The sequence below is a fragment of the Tachysurus vachellii genome, chromosome 25, assembly GCF_030014155.1.
Source record: "Tachysurus vachellii isolate PV-2020 chromosome 25, HZAU_Pvac_v1, whole genome shotgun sequence".
In the NCBI taxonomy this organism is placed as follows: Eukaryota; Metazoa; Chordata; class Actinopteri; order Siluriformes; family Bagridae; genus Tachysurus; species Tachysurus vachellii.
Genome location: NC_083484.1, coordinates 1,982,814 through 2,003,682, shown reverse-complemented (window position 1 = coordinate 2,003,682; position 20,869 = coordinate 1,982,814). Strand labels below are relative to the sequence as shown.

Below are 20,869 nucleotides of genomic sequence, written 5' to 3'. Positions count from 1 at the left end.
CCCTGCGCTCGACGTTGACAGAATGAACGTCCCTCACGCGCTCACAGAAGCAGTTGTAACTGTAGCCTGATCGTTTTTATTATCCTTCCTAATCCACAAACCAGAGATTTCATCAGCGCTGGAAGATATGCATATTATGAATTATTTTGACACCGGGACCTTTTAATTTTCCCCGGCGATATTTCATCTCACCAATCAGGGATGGAGATGCTGCAGCGACGCAGCGGAGATGTCGGATGAAGGCCACACCACCACCTTCACCACCTTCACCACCCCCCAGCCTGCACCACTATGCCTCCAAATCATCTGGGATCTTTAACGAGCTAAAGCCACAATTACTCTGAGCTCCTGTGCTCACGCATTTCATTAAACCAGACGTGGACTCCAACACACACACACACACACACACACACACACACACAGCACAACTTCTTGCATAAGTATTCACCCCTCTAGAACCCGGAACTGACTAATGTCGTCCTCTTACATACACACTGGCCTCTGGTGGACGATCTCCATCTTCTCCATGCTCTTTTTACTTATTTATTTATTTATTTGTTTTAATAATAGTAATAAATTTAATATCACTCTGTGGGATGTGATACTTTGTCCTGTGTTTTTTATTTATTTTTTTGCTACTTGGTCTTCATGATACCATTTCTTTAGATATAATCTCTAGAAACACTCAACAGTATTATTTTCATGACCACACGTAATTACACACAGGTCCACTAATGACACACAATTAATTATGTCACTTTTAACAACAACTAATTTAGGGCTTTCCTAATAACCCACACCCAGTGTTCCCAGAATTGACTTCGGATCCAGCGCCGTCCTCCTGCCCGGGATAAAGTGGTTACAGAAGACGAGGTAATGACTGAATGTTCATCAGATGTATTACATTAAGACTCATTAAAATCTTTTATCTGGAGCCATTAAAACACACTATTAAAGTAATTGATAAAGCACTTACTGAAGATGAAGGAATGGAACTAAATCAGTGATCAAACATATCTGGGATGGTGATGGAAGTTAGTTGGAGGGATTTTTTATGTGTGCAACTACATGTTTATATCCCAGGAATTAGTGAAAGGCAAATGTAAGAAAATACACATTTTCACACCTCCATGGGTTTTGGGGGTTTCTGTGTGTGTGTGTCTGTGTGTGTTTAGACTAAGTGCTACAGAAAATGGATTTAATACAATGATACATTTCGTACAGACATAAATTCTGTGGCGTCCACTTAATCATGAATACACACCATCAAAGCACTACAGTATATATACAGTATGTATGAAACATCGTGCATACACCAAAGCACACAGAATATATTCCGTATTTATCTAGTTTTAATCGTGTGTGTGTGTGTTGTGTCTCGAGTCCTCTGTAGAGTCCTGTGTGGGATTTTTTTTTTCTTTTCCACAGCCTACGACTTTCTCACATCCCGTGGTGTCGACCCCACATTTGGAGTGACTTAAAGACCCTGTCGTTCTCCACCAAACCCTCCACCCCTCCCTGCTGCTCCATCATCACACACGATAAAGAAAAATGTTTCAATTAAACTTCTACCCTGCTCCGGCGCTGAAGAATGATTGCATCCGATCTCGCCACTTTTACGTCCTCGAAAGTTATTTGACGTAAATTACAGGTGTCACATCATTTCTCCGCCGCACACTGGATGTAATTTACTGGTTGAGTGTCGCAGCCCGAATAAAACCGAGCAACCGTCCTCTTGCAGGGACGCACCTTACTCGCTCTCTCTCTCTCTCTCTCTCTCTCTCTCTCTCTCCTATCAACCCTGCAGATTAACCATGCAAATACACGTGATACATTCACACACAAACACACTGTGTTCCGGCTCTTAATCTTTTCCTCTGGAGTCAAGATACCTACAAGGTACCTAAGCAGTAACACACTGTGTGTTGTGCTGTTATAGGAAAATAATCAACAGAGACATGTTTCCTATAAAAGCAGACGCTTTTACGCATTTTATCCCACACATTTTATACCACAGTTATTACACCATCTATTTCTATCAGAACGACGTCGTGCTTTTTATCCGTTTATAATTACAACGAAGAGAAAAGAGGAAAGCACAAAGCACTGATACTGGAGACTCCTTCCATAAATGTTCTTTTTTAACAGAAAAAGAAAACTCCTCCTTCTTCATTCAGTATCCTCACATAAGCATTTATGTGGATGTTAGTATATGTGCTGTTACTATAGCAACAATAATATATTACAAAATACAAGAACATTCACTTAAATCATGCAGATTAAAGAGGATGGTTTGTTTCTAAACGACGCTTAGAGACTCCGGAGAACAGACGTGTGTAACGGGAGGTCGGGGAATTGTCTAACAAGGAAGCTGAAAGAACACTAGCTCCATTGTCGGTGCTGTTAGTGTATTGTTCTGATATTATGATCTTTCTCAAAATTCCTCATTTATTCCTTTGTGTACTCACTAAGCTGTATTCACACATGCGAGTGCAAAAGTTTTTATTCCCAACTGGTTTTTCAATGGAAACAAGTAAACAAGTTTGGATTAATCAAATGAATTGAACTAAAAAATGAGAGAAAAAATAAATTAAAACTTACAGATCATTGTTTAAAGCCTTTTGGCATGTCACGAGTCTTCAGGTGTCTGGAGCTGATCTGAAAAGGGCAGTGTGTGTTTTCACACAGAGGTCAGGATGAAGAAGTAACACTGTAGTGAGTTTATGGGTTTGGGGGATCCACAGTCTCAGAGGATAATCTTTATAATGATTAAAAGAATAAAATTAGTAGATGATATTATATCACAATCAAGAAGCAAGCTTATTAATATTACTATTAATATGTATTTATAAATAAATAAAAAAATAAATAAAATTTAATACATTGCTAACATTTCTACAAATATTTATATATTAAATACCATTTTATAAATACTTCTCTTACCTCAATTGCCATTTGTAATAATCACATTTATTATATTATGTTATTAATTACGAGTCTTCTTCTTGGTTTTTTTTGTCTTGGGGTGTGTATACTTTTGCACTGGGCTATTATACTGAACATATTGTGGTTTGTTACAACATGCAAGTGAAAGTACATCATGCGTCATAATATAGTATATATAAAATGATCTAATTTCTATGCCTGTTAATAATTTTGTGCGAAATGAACGGTAAGGTGTGTCTCTGGTTGTTATTATTTCATTTATATGTTTAAATATTTAATATATATTTCATTTGTACGAATGTATTAAATATTAAATGTACATTATTATTATTATTATTATTATTATTATTAAAGACAGATTCAGGGATATCACAGCTGACTTCCGCCCCCTAGTGGTGTCACCAGACAGAAGTCACAGACAGCAGGCCTGAGCTTGGCCCTGTTGGTTCTTGTGAGACTAAAAGCCATTCAGATGCACACCTCTCCTACTGTACATGGCATATGGACCCCTGACTCCATATGGGCACAGCGCTCAGGCCACAAGTGAAGGGTCTTCCAGGAACAAAGCCCTACTGAAGAGGCTGACCTACTTCCCCGGCTGCCGGAGGGGTGGAGGTGAAGGAGCAGCTCTGCTGGACACCACACTGCTCAGGCACGTTGGGAAGATTGATGGACTTCCCTCCAGCTGTGGGAACTCGGACTGGTGCTGGAAGGATTTCGTCCAGCACGCTGCCAGCTGAGAGATGAGGTGATGGGACGAGTGCAGCTGGAGGTTTGTCAAAGACAGGAGGAGAAAATGTGATATTATATTAATCAAGTAATTATTCACTCTCAGTGCAGGGTGCTGAGGCCTGGTGACTCCAGCCAGTGGTAGGGGGAAATGTTAAAGGAGAGGAAAGAAGTCCATCAAAAGGTTCAGGTCTGAAGAAGAAATGAATATCTGATCATTATTATTTCATATAAATATATAATGAACAATTATTCTAAAAACAAATGGAGAAATTAAATCATAAATATTTGACATATACAAAATCATTATGTTATTAAAATAGTAAAATCTGCTTAAAATTATACATATATTGTAAAGTAACTATATAATTAAATAAATAAATAATAAATTTAGAGCTAAATAAATAATTTAGCTCTAAATGATTTTTTTGGGCGTGACTCCGCCCCTAAGCCCCGCCCACCACAATTTGCAGTAATATTCATCAGTGCTTTAAAAAAAATCCAGGTATTATTTTATTTATCTGCATTTTTTTGTAATCTACATGAACGTAATCTTCTGTAGTTATAGACGATATGATGTCTGATCTCCAGTCGCAGCTAAAAAAAACCTGCGCGTCACCTGTTGGGCTTTAAAAATGGTTCAGTCCTGCTGTAATTGTGTAATCGGGCTAAATGTGACATCCAGGGACATACCATAAGGTGCACACACACACACACACACACACACACACAAACACGCGCACACACACATACACGGACACACACACATACACGGACACACACACAGACAGACAGACACACACACACAGACAGACAGACACAAACACGCGCACACACACATACACGGACACACACACACACACACAGACAGACAGACACACACAGACGGACACACAGACACACACACAGAGAGACAGACAGACACACACACGAACGCACACACACAGACAGACACAGACGAAAACACGTTCACACGCACACACACGAACACGCACGCACACACACGCACAAACGTTCACACACACACGCCGTCTGTCTGATGCTGCGGTCTATAAACAGCGCTGATGTGGGTGTAGAAAAGTTGACTGCTGTTTACACGCATCATCGTGAGGAAACTATGAAGGTGTGTTTTGTTCAGGATGTGACTTTATGCTTGATGTGTGATCTTTACATCCTGATCACACACTTCCAGAAGAACACACACAGAAATAAATAATAAAGTCTGTAAAACAGTCTGGTACAGTAATGCCTTTTAGACAGTGTGTGTGTGTGTGTGTGCGTATGTGTTTGTGTGCGCGTGTGTGTGTGCACGTTTTTGAACTTAACTAAAAAACCAAATTAGCTAAAATGCCCTTAACTAAAATAATAAATAAATTCCACTGACCATCAGTACAGATTGTGGAGGAGCAAAATGACAACAATATTCAGAAAACCTCTCATTCTTCCATACAAACTGCTCCTTTAAATAAAACTCCAGTTAGTAACTAATCTGGTGTCTGACTGCAGTTTTCCTCGAATTCTACAACCTTCAGGGTGACCTGGGGCTTTTGTAAGAAATAAAGCCAAACTCTCTCCTCTGCTGTTTACAACGGCAGCCAAACCGACGTGTTCGGGTCTGAAAACGCTAAATAAATAAAGTTCTCTGGACAAATTTTTCTCCAACACACCTTCAAAGTTTTCACGAGAGGATGAACTGTGGAGCAGAGCTGAGATTCAGCAAGCGTTTAAAGGAAATCATGATGATGTGGAACACACACTGAAGTTTGATGAACATGAACTCGACATGAAGCTTAGTCCTGTGACTGGGGATAAATGAATCGATTTAAATATTTAAATGAAGTTCTATATCTATGTGAAGCGAAGTTGAACTGAAGAGCTTCCACACACGAACCCCAGATCATATTGATGCCGTTTTGTTTGCGTAAAATTATCCGGTGTTTAAATGAACCTTGGGTTTAAACAGACCTTCAAGCAACAGCAGCAGCAGCACATCTCAACGTTCGGTCGCTTTAGAGATCGGATTTAAACGAAAGGACAAACCGGTGATTCGAATTAAAATAAAGTGTGATATTGTAGAAGAAAAAAAAAAGGAGAAGAAACATCACAAACACACTGCGTTCTTTAATATATTTAATAATGTCATTAGTGTGAACAGGCAATAACTCCATGGTCTGAAATTCTTTACACACGTAACAGCAGATGTACTCTGTACATGAGAAGCTTCTATATCTAAACATGTGCTACGGACTACTTCAGTCTTCCTGATGTCACGCACCGGGTTACCGAGGTTCGGTCTAAAATCTAAACCATGATTTAAATAATAAAAAAAACAAAACTCAAGCACAAGTACAGGAGATATTCAGCAATTATCGGATGTGGTGTTGGGTTTTAATAACACTGTTGGTGACTTTTTCCCTCGTCTTGTTTTTGTTCGTACTCCAGAGATCGCTCGTCGCTCGTATCCAGGAGATTGTTTTTTTTAATCCTATCACGCAGGTCTGACAGGCATCGATTGTGCGTTTTGGCGATCGGGCTCAGACGTGAATTCCCGACGAAAGAACTGACCGAACTTTAATACTCGTGTTAGAGGCAGCAAACCATAAAAATTAGATGCAAGAAAACAAAAGCTCCCAATCGAACCTGGCCTCCCGTCCTGAATTCAGTCTAAAGCGCTGGCATGGAGCGTGAGAAACTGTTAGTAGTCTGATAGCAATAGCGAGTGCGTTAGTGTTGTTTTTCCCTTTTATTTCTGCATGCAGCACAGAAGGTGTTTGGGTTCTACAGCTTCGCTTGATGACCCTACAGCAGTCAGTGCTGGTGCTTCTCCCAATTCTTTACCCCTCTGTACGACCAAAAACGACTGTGTGTGAATAAGGATGTGGTTTAAATCTTCAGAAGTTTGAGATGAGATCAAGAAATCACATCGCACGCACGCAGGCGCGTGCACACACACACACACACACACACACACTCGCAAAAGACGAAAAAGGCATCGGGTAAAGCAGAAAATCCCGAGGGGATAAAGTGAATTTAAAACTTTTTTCAAATGAGCAAAGACAGAGCAAGACAATAAAACACACAAGAAGTGAGATGGAAAGGCAAGATACAGGAAGAAAGAGAGAGAAAAAAAAAAACAAGCACTCAAACTTCATGCATGAGAAAAAGTTCCCTCGTACAAAAACTGAAAATCCGTCGCCAGGAGGATTATGCAACCTGGCAGAGCACTGAGTGTCCCAAAGAAAGAAAAAAAGAAAAAACACACCACACTATACAAGTACCCAATGCTGTTTGGTATCACACATGGACCCTTGAGGAGAAACTGGACCAAACCGTCTTTAAAAATAAAGAAACATCTTCTGGCTGAAGGGAAAGAAAATGCTGAGAGAGAGAGAGAGAAAGAGAGAGAGCAGCTACAGTGGAGACACTCATGGTGAAAGCAGTCTTATTGTTCTATGGCTTGGTGTCTCTGGTGGTGTTGGTGCTAACGTGAGCTTTAGGAGGACTTGAGTTATTTGCAGCACCCTGAAGTAGTGTTTCTGTACTCGAAGCGGGGGAGGGGGTGGGAGGTTGTTATGGCGCAGGGTCACCAGTAGAAGGAGCGAGACAGGAAGTTGGTGGCGGTGCTCAGCCAGCCCATACCGTCCTGCATGGAGCCCAGGCGAGACACGGCCTTGTGCTGCTCGTCAGCCGGGCTCTCGTCCTCAGGGAGGTACTCCGGCAAGTCCATGTTCTGCTCCACCTCAACGTCCGAATCCTCCTGAAACGGGATTACCATCTGCACGGAAGACGGACAAACGACAGCGTGAGTCACTGGGACGGGACGACGGACAGAGACAGACACCTGGGACATGGTCACACTGCAGACACACAAGTAGCTTCAACATCCACAAAATGTATAATACAATAAAAAACAAATCAACATTTAATACACAGTTTATGTTTAAACGCCACAAAAGTCCACAGTGGTGTGATGGACCTGAATCAGTTTAATGTTGTTAAGAAAGCTGACAGGATCATCACAAAACATATTAATGTTTAGAACAAAACTGCCAACTGGAATAAAAAAAAACAAAGAAAAAAATAATAAGAAAGCAAAGTGATAAGTTTATGTTTCCTTCTGAGAGCTTAATGCTTCATTAGGATGTGAACTGTTAAGCAGCAGGACATCCTAAAACACATTTTACAGCTTTTTAACACCAGACAGTAGAGAAAACAAAGACAGACAGAGGTGTCATACTGAGACTGGCTTCTAAACTATACAGAGTAACTGTGGAAAAGAGAAAATCAAAACACTGGGGAAGGAATATAAGGTGAAGCATGACGCCACCTGCTGTACAGCAGAGGAACAGAGGGCTGAAACATGACGGCCACTAACACCGCGGAGGCTATTATAGGTCATGTGTTGTAGCTGCAAGTAAAGAACACCCTTCCAATTCTGAGAGAGGTCATGTCTCATAATACTGCATGCTGTGTGTGTGTGTGTGTGTGTGTGTGTGTGTGTGTGTGTGTGTGTGTATACAGACCCACAACTATAAAGCATTTGTGTTTGGGCAGAACTAAGCAAGTCTGGGAAAGGGTGTGTGTGTGTGTGTGTGTGTGAATGTTTGCCTGTATGGTGTGCGTGTGTAAATATGTGAGTGCATGCATATATATATGTGTATGGGTGTGTATATATGTATATGGGTGTGTAAATGTATGTGTATATGTTTAGCGTGTGTATGGTGTTTGTGGTCTGCGTGTGTGTATATATGTATGTATATGTGTAGCATGTCTATTGTGTGCATGTGTATGTAAGGTGTGTGTGTGTGTGTGTGTGTGTGTGTGTGTGTGTATTAACCCTCCAGGCAGAAAAGCATCCGCAGCTCTCAGTGTCATCCTGTATAAAGCTCAGTGCTTTTACTACAGCGAGGACAGACAAAGCAGAGACAATAGTGAGAATTAGTTTAGTTTAATTCCATTTTATAAAAGGGGTTTAATTCCAGAAGAAGCATGTGGAAAAACTAGACGCATGGTTCAAATTATTATTATTATTATTATTATTATTAATTATTATTAGTTACTGTTTATTCTGGGCTTGGGGGAAAACACATCAGTATCTTTCCTAACTTGCAAAGTTTCCCAGCAGTGTGTGCGCATGTATGTATGTATGTATGTATGTGTGTGTGTGTGTGTGTGTGTGTGTGTGTGTGAGAGAGAGAAAGACAGAGAGAGGCTGGTGAGGACACAGCGGTTTATCACAGCTATATAACGTAAGTGAGAACAGAAACTTTATATATCTTTTATATGATGAAATTCATTTTGGATTTGTTTCATATCTCTTGTGTTACATTTCCAAATCAGAGCCACTGGGAGAACATTTACTGCTACTGGAACACTCCAGATAACAGCTTGTGTGCCTTCTGGTGGACAAAACTTTGAATTTCAAATTTGTTTTAAATAACTTTTTAAATTTTACAATTTACTGTTTAAGAAGGAGGTGGATGTGTGTGTGTGTGTGTGTGTGTGTGTGTGTGTGTGTTCGCCCTTACGTGCTTTAAAATAATAAATATAGAACAATCCAGATACTCGTTGTGTCATTCTCTATTTTTCATAACATTTGGAATTGGGTGAAAGGATGAAGAAGAGCAAATATACAAAAGAGTATAAATGATATAGAATGTTTATAATGCTTTTTTTAAGAAGTAAAATGGATGCTTTCATTCTGTATCTTTATGATTTGAACAATAAACATGGTTAAGAACCTCAAAGCCATTCAGAACTCATTTGAACGTAAGTAAATGTTGATGCGACGCAGTGTTTTGGAGCAGGTTACATGTCATGTGCTGCTCACCTCATTACCGTCTTCTCCCTTCACCACCTGCTGCGCTTTCATCACTTTGGTTGATGCGATGGCTGTTCCCAGAGCCTGTGGATAAAAAAGCCCCGATGTTTTGTATAAAAATGACTAGATTTTTTTGTTGGTGTTGTTGTTTAAATCAAAACAAGCCTCACCTCGGCCTTCAGGTCGGAGCGGATCCGGACCACACACCTCTTAACGGCCATCTGGAAGGTGAAGCTGATGACGCCGCGGATTTTCAGCAAAGCTTCCTCACACAGACTCCTCCGTGTCTGATACGCAACAAGAACAGAACGACGAAATAATAAATCAAATCATCAAAACTACTCATCCATTTAATAAGCAGTTATCATGACCGAGTTTCAACAACATCCAATAAACTAGATAAAGATTCACAGGGACAGGAACCGTGGCCTCACCGGGTCGTCCAAGCCGTCGATCTGCAGAACCACGGTCTTGGCCCGCTTGTTGGTGGAACCCAGGAAGAACTGAGCCTTACGGCGACACGAGGCGGCTGCTTCGGCCTGTTCGGCCTCAGAGTTGCTCGAGTTCTGCAGGATCTCGTAGATTTCTGAAGCCAACAATTTAGTCTCCCCTGGGGATGTGCTCCTGAAGAAAACAAGAAAGAAAATAATATTAGAACTGAGGGCATCAAATAAGAGTTTTACACACACACAGGAATTTTTGTTTGTACAACTGCTTATATAAGTAGAGTGTGATAAATGATCTACATATAGGAAAGTGAAGTAACAGGGTCATCATGAAACGTTTAAAAAATTCAATTAAAAGCCCCTTAGAAACACAAAACACTTATAAGCACAGCTTTAAATACTAAAAAGTAAATTCCTGGCATTTGATTTTCACAAAAAACAAACAAACAAAAAAAACACCCACCTCTGACCATAGATAACCCCACAGCTGTCCAACTGTGCTCTTGCCAACCAGCACAATCGTGTGAGATGAATCGAGTGAATTGGCGCCCCCTACTGCCCAAAGTGTGTTTGGTGGATTTTAACACTGAATGGTATGATCAAGACGATTTGTGAGACTTACTTCTGCATGACGTTTTGCAGACTCAGCATCATTCCCAGAACGCCCTTCAGCTTCTCCCTGTTGGCTCGACATTCTGCCAGGTATCGAACGGCCTGATAGGACACAAACACACAAGCTGGAAATAAGAGGACATTTTAAAACAGATCAGTGAACAGAGAAGCTTTTGTGGCACTTGACACAGTGGCACTTATCAGCGTCACCGCACCCATCACTGCCAGGTGTGCCAATACTTTTAATCTTGAGTGAAAATCAAAATTTGCAGTATGCAACACAAAAGGCTTTAGGCAAAAGTCTTGGCACTCCATTACTCAAGGTATATATTCTTTATTTATTTTCTCCTTTATGCCGTGAGGGTTGTTTGTTTCTTTTCCTTCCTTAATTTAAAGTATGTAAAGATGAAAGCTGAATTTCAATAATACAATCAGACATTTAAAGCTATTTAAACCAGGTATTACAGAAAATGTCTCTTCTTTTCCCCGTTAGAAATAAAACATAATTTCAGAACTCTTCTTCTCTTAAATGCATTTTAACAGTTTTTGAATCCTAGGCTGTTTACATTTCCAGCATTTTGCACTTACATTTTATCTTATTTTATACAACTGAGCAATTCAAGGTTAAGGGCCTTGCTAAGGGGCCCAGCAGTGGCAGCCTGGTGGACGTGGGAATCGAACTCACAACCTTCCAATTGGTAACCACTAGGCTACCACATGCCTGATATCTGAAAAGCCCCACCTAATTAATAAGACATTAATGTCATATTAACAGATAACATGAAAAGTCTCCATTATAGAAGTGTTGTAAATGCAACAGTAGATGGAGGAAAGCCTCTGTCCGTCTGGACTCTGTGTAAAGTGTGTGTGTGTGAGCTCTAACATCACTGATCAGCAGGAGATGGTCACATGACACAGGCACACACTTTCTGAACTACTCTCTTGAGAAAAACAGTTGATCAGCGGTTACATCATTTACCAAGCACCCAGTCACGAGGAGTGTACAGCATCACCGTAAAGACCACCTCCATCTAGGAACCTGACTGGTCAGTTCCAATAACACCTCCCTGATCTATGAGGATCTCACCAGCAATGCTGAATAGACGACTTGTGGGTTGTGATGATCGAGGAAGAGGATAAGTCCAGGCAAACAGCCCTGATCTTCGACAATAGCGCGTCTGTTCAGTGGGTCAGCAGCTAAATCTCGGAGCTGGTTGACCACAGCCAAGGCGTCCGGCTCGCCGCTCATGGTGCAGCCGCATGTAGTGCCATGTACACCAGAGGACCTTCCTGAGCTAAAGATGACGTAAACAAACACAAACACACAACAACTTACATTCCTCTTCAGACACTTGCTTGTTGAAATGCTTACACGTCACAGACACAGGAACTGGTTATAAGAGATGTGCTAGTAATGCTGTTTCTCGCTGCCTCATGTAAACACACCTCGATATATTTCTATTCGGACGATGAGGCGTGTTGGCATGTTAACAACAATTTTGCAATCTTTTTTTTTTTTTAGCTTGCTCACCCTTAACTGCCTTTAGCTTTCAAGCTAGCAGCTCTTTGTATAGATGTTGTTATGGATTCTGAAGTGTCTTGTTCTCTTAGCTATCTGTTGTTGTTGTTTTTTTTTTTGCTAAACGGTAACAACCCGTAAATAAAACGTCATCAATTTAGTTAAATGTAACATTAACTTTACTACCCAAATGCTCCATTTGAGCATGTTTGACTGTATGACAGTTAACCTTGACCACTGTGTGTTGTGGCACTGCCTTACAAAACACAGGCAGGATGGCTAAGCTAACATGCTAAGCTAACATGCTAAGCTACACTAACTAGCACATTGCTAACTGTGTCGTTACCTTCCCGTTAGACGGTCTTCACGTCCTCCAGAAATCCCAAATAATCCTTTTTTTAAGGTTTATAATGATGTATAGGTTTATGACAGTGATAAAACACTCATATCCGTCTTATAATTTAGCTACATAGATGACTAAAGGGAAAATGTTCACGATCATTTTCCAGTTCCCTTTACATGAAACATACAGCACGCCCTGGATTTCCTCACGCTGATTGGACAATAAGCCTGGCGGTCCTACCAATAGGAAACATTTTTACTAGAAAGGAGCCGCGCCATTTAAAGTGTGGTTATTGTATATTACGGACACGTATAAAAAAAAATATATATTTTTTTGTAAGCCTACGTTTAACATTTTCTGGTCATTCAAATCACAGCATAAGGAAAGTAAATAGTTTTAATTCGATTGGTCCATTAAACTGCTCGTCACTTTTTTATAAACCAATAGTCAGAGAGTATATTTAATGTCCCGCCCTACAGCTCTAATCCTATTGGCTCTTTGGTGACGTCTCTGTACGCTTTCTTCGTTAGCCGTAAACGGTGTTGTTGGGAATACAGCGGTTCGGAGCTGGAACTAAAGCGGGTTTAGCAGGTTGATTCCGAGTCAGTTAGAAGATTCGATGAGTTTGTAAGTCAAATTTAATGTCATATTAACAAGGTGAATAGTAACTTTTACAGTTAGCTGAGTTACCCGGCTGGATGGTAGGTTACAGCGCGGCGGTGTTCCAAATGGAGCTTTACTCACTACATAGGTGACTATTCTGTAATAGGAACTTATACTTGATGTAGTGCACTAGGAGTGTAGCAGAGATGCGTTTGGGATCGAGCCGAGTTGGATTGTGAAAGAAGGGAGAAATGTGTCAGGGGATTTTGTCCTGAGGCAACTGTTGAAGATTATAAAAGTAAAAATAATAATGTTTAGGTTTATAAATATGACATTGAATAAAGTTGTAGGAGGTTCAGCTGAGACCAAGCTAACTGCTAATAGTTTAGTGAGAGGTTAAGTGTCCTTGGTGGTTAGCTATGAAGCTAATCTTTCATTCTTAATAACTAGATAAGTTTCTCTTACATTTTCTGCTGTAATATTTTATATTTTTATTCTCTTTCTTTGTTACTTTTTTATTTACACAATTCATTCTTTCTTCACCTTCACTTTATCCTTTCTTTGTATTGTTTCTTTCATTTGCACCAATTTTTATCCTTCTAGTTTCTTAAACTTCATCATCTTTTATTCTCATGTAATCCTTTTTGTTTATTCCCTTTAAAAACATTGTCCTATTATTCTTTTTATGTTTGTGTGTGTATGTGTGTGGTGTGTGTGTGTGTGTGTATATATATATATATATATATACGTATACATATATATATATATATATATATATATATATATATACATATATATATATATATATATGTATATATGTATATGTGTATATATATATATATATATATATATATATATATATATATATATATATATATATATGTATGTATACACGTATACATACATATATATATATATATATATATATATATATACGTATACATATATATTATGACTTGTTTATAACTCACTGGCATCCACTAACAACTGTGTGTGTGTGTGTGTGTGTGCACGTGCACGAGCAGGTGATGGAGGCGAGGAACTCATCATGGCAGAAGGCCCCAGAGAAGTTGTAAGCAACTCAGTCTGACGATGAGCAGGAACAATGTGAGGATGGAAATGGACCTGGTCTGTTCATCTGATCGTCTTCTAAATCGTGTCCCTGGTGATTCTGTGATGTCGTATGTTTTTCCTCCTCTAGACATTTGCTTATATTTGCTCTTCATTCTGCAGACTTTTGGATCAGTGAAGCCTTGCGGGTCGTCTCGCAGTATCGTCAGAAGAATCGGCTCGACCCTCCCTCTCGCACCATGCCCTCGGATCCACTTTCAGGTACCTGTCTGTTTGTGTGTGTGTGTCTGTGTGTGTGCGCTTCTCTGTGTATATATGTGTAGCATGTGTATTGTGTGCGTGTGCATGTAAGGTGTGTGTGCGTGCCTCTCTCTGTGTGTATGTGTGTCTGTCTGTCTGTGTGTGTGTCTGTCTGTGTGTGTGTGTGCCTCTGTGTGTGTCTCTGTCTGTGTGTGTGTATGTGTCTCTGTCTGTGTGTGTTGGCTGTGACTTTTAGTTTCCTTTTACTGTGTGTGTGTTTACACTGTAAATAAACAGGACTTGACATTGCTGCATGTGGTGGATTGTAGCAGGTCATCAGATTAGCGTTAAAGCTCAACTCCACTTCAGGAATCTGTTCTCTTGTGTTGGGGTTCCAACAGAAGCTGTAGATTGCAGCTCAGAAGCTGTAGCCAATTCTGACAAGAAGCTTTAAATATATTTAGTTCTACTCCTAGTATAAATGTCCTGTATACCTGAATATAAGTCTGATTTTCTGCACGCTGGTTACTTTTCCTTCCTGTCGCTTCTGCAGTCTTCTGTCCGAGAGCTGCACAAAGACAAAGACCGAATCGATTAGCCTGTTCATTAGAAACAAACCGAAATATATCTCAGATGTAACAGAGATTATATAATATAATATATATATATAATGATTTAATTAATGTTTGTATTTGTTCTCATTTTAAACCTACCTTGTGGTGTTGAAGCCCACAATTTAACAAAATGCATTAATTAGCACAACTGATCAAGCTGAACAATAAAATCTGCCTCTTTTACTGTGAGGAAACAAGTTATTTTTTGGATCGTCGTGTGTGCTGCTGATTTTATTTTAATGTTCAGGATGTGGGCAGAAGTGAGTCATGCTAAAATAACCCTATGTGAGTAACCACTTGTGTGTGTGTGTGTGTGTAAAGACTAATACACGTGTTTCTTTCCAGCCCAGTGCTGTGAAGCAGCTTCAGAAACACAGTTTAGAGAAATGCATTTTTTTTTTTCAATATGTTTTGATGTCTTGGTGGTAAACAAGTGAATAGTAACATTGCACGATTTACGTGATCCTAATCCACTCTCTTATTGTGATATCTTACATTTAAACACAAATGTATTAATGGAACTCATGCTTGTTTTTTTCCCCTCTCTCTTCTCTCTCACTTCCTCCTTCCTCCTTTTCCAGCTGTCCCCTTTAAGGAATGCAGCTTGTCTGCTTTAGGTTAGTTTATCACCTACCTGTCTGACACCTACCTGTCTTTTACTGTTTACATTATCTTAATCTGAACAAACTATGAACTTCAGCATTAATACACCATCAGAAACGTTCACCAAAGAAACCGTAATAATCATAAAGCATGGCGTTATCGTCTCATTTGATCACCAGCACACGAACAACACTTCGAGTCAAGTGATGAGTGCAGAAAGTCATCAGTCTGCTCAATAGATCAAGCAAATGTTAAATGTTTAACCAGTCAAATGAAAATGTTATACCACAGCATGCTGGAGTTCTCAGTCTGATCGCTCAGAAAGTGTCCTATAGCTCGAACGTTATACTACGTTATTGTTTCCATGGTAACCGCTCATACACAGGAACGTGTACGGCGGACACTCCTCACAACCTAAGACTAATAATGTTGTGTGTGTGAGAGAGAGAGAGCGAGACAGAGGCAAGCTTGTGAGGATATAACCGTTTATCACAGCTACAATGTGAGACCCGCTAGCTCGCCTCTCAGATGTTCCTTGTTAACGTTACTTATGAGTTATTAATGTTGAAGTTTCCCTGTCGTGTTTTTCCTCCCATCAAAACTTCACACCGATTTCACAGACTCTTGATGCACTCATTCACTAATCTGAGAACTTGTCACCTTCAGCACATTCCTAGCAGGTGAGTTTCTCTAAGAAACCGTTGCACAAGAGCATTTTAGCCGACACGCGTCTCCACCTGGAACCTTTGTGTTTAGGGTGGAGGTCGTCGTTCCTGTCCTGACTACATCTTGACACGAGTCTCTATTTCTAGACTTCATGTCTGGGACAGCAGGTTGTTTGTTTTGTGTTGTTTTTTAATAGATATGTAGGTTCGATACCTAGATTAAGACGATGAACCATGATCCAAAAACAAAAGCATTCATATGCTACATTACACACACCAGCTAAGGATTTTTTTTGATTTCTTTGCTTGACCTTATGCTTTGATCTGGTGTGTGTTAGACTAACTGATTTTTCTGTTTGGACCACTAGCTCCAGACATTCAGTGTCAGAGATGGAGCAGGAGTCCTGGGCGCTTCAGGAGGACGTGACCGGATCGTAGCCTCACTAGCTGACATAGGGTGGATCGAGCAAGAGGAGAGCGATGTCTCCGAGAGACGACAGTAAGTCACCGCAGATCTACCGTAAACTTATGAAATAAACATAATGAAGCATGTGACTCTTGAGTATTTATTGGTAATTGATATAATAACCACGAGCCGGAGACCATTATAATGTCAGCTATAGTGTAGTTTGTTTTAAGAGTGTTTCCTGTGCTGTTTGATGTCTCACCAGATTGGAGACCGGCTCGGGGTTGGCGTTTCGTGCTCAACAGTGCCAACCTCTCAGACGTCAGAACTCTTTACCCAGCATGCACCGGGCCTCACACGCTCCACAAAGCCAGACAATCGTCAATGAGCAGGCCATTCAGAAGATCAGTGCTCTGGAGAACGAGCTGGCTAAGCTGAGAGTGCAGATCGCTCAGATCGTACAGGCGCAAGAGCGGAACACACAATCTGCAGGTAAACACACTGAACTGAACTGAACTGAACCCTACACACTCTAAATGCTACACGTTACTTACATGAGTAATCTTTTTTTTATTTAAATGTCATCAGCTCTTGCTCCAAATGGTCCTCCTCCTCCTCCACCACCACCACCTCCTCCTCCTCCTCCCCCTCCAGGCCCTGGCATGCAGAGGAGCTTTTCTGCTATTGATCTCATCAAAGAGCGCCGCAGTAAAAAGTCTGATCAAAACACAGTGTTGGCATTGGGGCCTAAACAGCCTGAGGTGCCTAACATGTTAGATGTGCTGAAAGACATGGGCAAAGTGAAGCTACGCGCCGTTAAAAAGTGTGTATGGCCGTCACATTACCGTGGGGTTGTTTGTTTGTTTGTTTGTTTGTTTTAAATAACCAAACACAATATGATTGTCAGGGGGTTTTAGTGACCCTGTAAGGATTGTTTGTCTTTGCTAAAACTGATGCATCCAAAACTGTAGATGTTGCAGACATGAAACCTGATCGTTATGCAACACATCCAGGAGAGATCCATTAAACCCATTGACTTAACTGCTTAACTGCTGATCATTTAACATAGACATGGTACATTTAAGGGTTTGTTTTAGTGTTCCATTCAACCACAACTGGCCACAAGGGGCACTATTGTGAAAGGGGTGTGTGTGTATATGTGTGTATATATATACATATATATAAAAAAAGAAAACGTAATTGAAAATATAGAAGATCTTTTAATGAAGCCCTTATTTGCATCTGTGTAAAGAAGTGTGTACAAAAACATGATCTTTTCATCTGTAGTCGTGTTGAAGAGGATCACACCAAGACTAAAGCCAGTGAACCTACAGACCCTGCTGCTCTCATCGCCGAGGCTCTGAAGCGCAAGTTCGCCCATCGCTTCCGCAACGACAGCGAGTGTGAGACCAACTTCAGTCTCCCTGCTCGAGAATCCAATCCACACTCAGACACACCTGCGGTAAGATCCAGATTCACTTCCTGTTTACTTGCCTGAATAATACACCAAAAACATAAATAAACAAACAATCCAAACAGATGTTTTAGCAAAGCGAACAGAAACTGCAGAGTAACTGCTATGTTATAGAAAATGAATCAACACCTTCTGACCAATCAGAAGAGAGAATTCACAGTGCTGTGAAATAAACCAATAGAATTCTGCCACTGATGATTGTTTGTTGTTGTGACTCTGCAGTTTGGACAGCACATGTTGAAATCAACAGGAAGGAGAAAACTCGTGTGACGGCGGATTTGCAAGCTGAACGTGGAGTGTGTGCGTGTGCGTGTGTGTGTGTGTGTGTGCGTGCGTGTGCGTGTGTGTGCGTGTGTGTGCGTGTGTGTGTGTGCGTGTGTGTGTGCGTGTGTGTGTGCGTGCGTGTGTGCGTGTGTGTGTGTGTGCGTGTGTGTGTGTGTGCGCGTGTGTGTGTGTCTGCGTGTGTGTGTGTCTGCGTGTGTGCGCGAGAGTGCGTGGAACAGACTGGACACTAAGCACCCAGGCTGGTTTTCTGCACCAGCACCATTTCAGATCTCTAATCACAGAGAACTTGCCTTGTTTTTATGCCTCATTCATGTAAAGTTTCAGGACCAAAAACGCACTTTCACATCATGTCAGAATTACAGTCATTTTAAAAGACGACATCTCTCCGGATCTTAACTACTCGGACTTGAAAATAAATTCTGTGGCAATTTGCACATCAAAAAGGACACAGTCTGATAGCTAGGAATTAGCCAGACTACCTTTTATGTTTCACTAAATAATAAAAAAAAAAACACTAAACAACTCGATTTTACAGCTGCTTAAACGTCTTATTTATTAACTCTGACATGATGTGAGCGATAAACCAAGAAAGTTAGAATTTATATATATTTTTTAAAACATAGTCTTGTTTTATATCTGTTCCTTACTTAAACTTTGATTAAGGGCCATCAGAAAGTGTGTGGATTCTGCTGATAATCGTTCCTGATCGCTTTCTCTCGGCCCAGTGTTACGACCCTGATCTTAAAAGTGACATGAGCACTTTCAATAAATTCTTCTTAGTTAGTGTTAATTTATAAAGTTGGGAAGTTTATTTATGTTCGGTTTTAGATATTACTAGTTTAGACTTGTTAATAGGATGTAATTTGAATGATGGAGGAGCTGCTGGTTATAAACACACGCTACATTTCGAGATGATTCTTTTACTAACGTTTATCTTCGACGTTTCTACACGTTATTCAGCACGTGTTCGCTTACTCAGTGAAGCCAGTACGTATACGTTCTAGTGACGTTTAGGTTTATTACTTATTAGAATTAAAAAGAGATGAAAGATTGTTTAGTAAGCATGAAAAGCATGTGCTGATGAAGCAACATACCCATTTTTATTAATAGGACCATATTTCCAAAACAACTACTGAAATAATTCCTGTCAAAGTGACCGTTCTCTCTGTCTGGTGAACAGAATTATGGGAAATTTGCCATCCCAAAGTAATGTTAGCTGGATTTGGTTGCTGGATGATGTTGGACGTATCCAGAAGCTCAATCCTCCTCAGAGCAGCGCGTTCGAAATAAACACGTCTAGATATTCCTGCTTTATATTGTGCTCAAGTTTTATAACTAAATCTCACATGATTGTGGTCACTAATGCACTTGTAATAAGTCTTTAATTTAGTTTAAAAAACGCTTGAGTCCCTGTTGCTTAAGTTTAATTACAATCTTTGAGTACAATCTACTTTATGAGTGTTATGATAACACAGGTCGCTGTTTTGGACCAGTATTAGTACTCAGTAACTCTTCACACTGGTTTCCCCCCATCATGTTTTTACTATTTTGAATATTTTTGTGATATGGTCCAGTTTCATTCCAATGTTTATAACACTAATACAGTCCTGAAGCGTTGTGACTAAATAAAATGTTCAGTATAACGTACACTTGGAGATCTGCTGACATTCAGGAGGAAATATATTGTTCAGAAACACTACATGAACAGATCCACTGTAATAACTTATCTGGGAAACTGGAATAAAGGGCTTCATCAATAAACTGCTTAAATTCTCATTTGTAAACTGCAGCGTTATCTTTTTCAGTTGTTATACCACAACCTGCTGAGAGATGGAGACAACTAGGAACACTGAAGTGGGCTATTTTACTGCTGGTTGTATTAAAGAGACTTAAACTAGCTTTACTGCTAATTAATTTCACTACTAGAGAATAATTTCCACTACTGGAGGATCATTACACTAATAGAGAGTGACTACTGAATCATTAGATGCTTGAAGGGTCAGTAGCACTCTCAGAGAATCATTTCAATACCAGAGAATCATTATAGTTAGATGACTGGAGAGTCATTCGTTACTGGAGAATTGATTTTTCCCCAACTGAAGAATCATTTTTACTTCTGGAGAATCATTACTCTAATAGAGACTGATTACTGAATCATTAGATGACCGGAGACTCAGTTTCACACTTAGAGAATCACTTCACTACTGAAGAATCATTTATATCGACAATTTTTTTCCGCTGTTGGAGAATCAACCTTTATACTACTGGAAAATCATTTCATACATAGGAGTCATTATGGAAAATATTCTGAATCATTTGCATTGAGATTCAGAAAACCGTTGGAGTCTCTTGCACTATTTCAGACCCTTTATACTGATGAATTATGCTTTACTTTTCTTCTACTTCTTGGTTTCTTGAGTAATTTCTAGTATAGAATGGAGTTCACTTATTACAGAATAACGCTCACTCTGGAAAAATGAGTTTCCTCAAAA

General features: G+C 40.0%; 2 protein-coding genes across 4 annotated transcripts; one reads left to right on the top strand and one right to left on the bottom strand.

Moving 5' to 3' along the window:
- Positions 1–5,792: 5,792 nt before the first annotated feature.
- On the bottom strand, positions 5,793–12,614 carry armc1 (armadillo repeat containing 1). The gene is made up of 7 exons (XM_060861858.1): positions 12,420–12,614; positions 11,642–11,849; positions 10,565–10,656; positions 9,931–10,120; positions 9,667–9,783; positions 9,506–9,580; positions 5,793–7,450 (listed from the first exon to the last, which is right to left on the bottom strand). Exons 2-7 carry the CDS (start codon positions 11,801–11,803, stop codon positions 7,259–7,261), a joined length of 828 nt encoding a protein of 275 aa, XP_060717841.1. The 5' UTR covers positions 11,804–11,849; positions 12,420–12,614; the 3' UTR covers positions 5,793–7,258.
- A 307-nt stretch (positions 12,615–12,921) lies between these two features.
- mtfr1 (mitochondrial fission regulator 1) lies at positions 12,922–20,138 on the top strand. 3 transcript variants are annotated; one of them, XM_060861952.1, is made up of 8 exons: positions 12,922–13,043; positions 14,045–14,126; positions 14,253–14,351; positions 16,581–16,711; positions 16,884–17,110; positions 17,207–17,441; positions 17,906–18,080; positions 18,315–20,138. In XM_060861952.1, the coding sequence occupies exons 2-8, from the start codon at positions 14,112–14,114 to the stop codon at positions 18,360–18,362; spliced, it is 930 nt and encodes a 309-aa protein (XP_060717935.1). In that variant the 5' UTR covers positions 12,922–13,043; positions 14,045–14,111; the 3' UTR covers positions 18,363–20,138. The 3 variants fall into 3 exon arrangements, with proteins under 3 accessions (XP_060717935.1, XP_060717933.1, XP_060717934.1); XM_060861950.1 differs by having other exon boundaries at positions 14,045–14,147; XM_060861951.1 differs by lacking the exon at positions 12,922–13,043 and adding an exon at positions 13,114–13,167 and having other exon boundaries at positions 14,045–14,147.
- Positions 20,139–20,869: the final 731 nt, after the last annotated feature.

Bases quoted from the DNA above. Each gene is read 5' to 3' on its own strand.
- armc1 (XM_060861858.1), bottom strand. From the start codon at position 11,803: ATGAGCGGCGAGCCGGACGCCTTGGCTGTGGTCAACCAGCTCCGAGAT. The intron at 9,581-9,666 runs GTGAGGCTTGTT...TTTTATCCACAG, and splicing joins GCTCCGACCTGAAGGCCGAG to GCTCTGGGAACAGCCATCGC. The intron at 7,451-9,505 runs GTGAGCAGCACA...TCTTCCGTGCAG, and splicing joins AGGGAGAAGACGGTAATGAG to ATGGTAATCCCGTTTCAGGA.
- mtfr1 (XM_060861950.1), top strand. From the start codon at position 14,112: ATGAGCAGGAACAATGTGAGGATGGAAATGGACCTG. The intron at 17,442-17,905 runs GTGTGTATGGCC...TTTCATCTGTAG, and splicing joins AAGCTACGCGCCGTTAAAAA to TCGTGTTGAAGAGGATCACA. The intron at 18,081-18,314 runs GTAAGATCCAGA...GTGACTCTGCAG, and splicing joins CACACTCAGACACACCTGCG to TTTGGACAGCACATGTTGAA.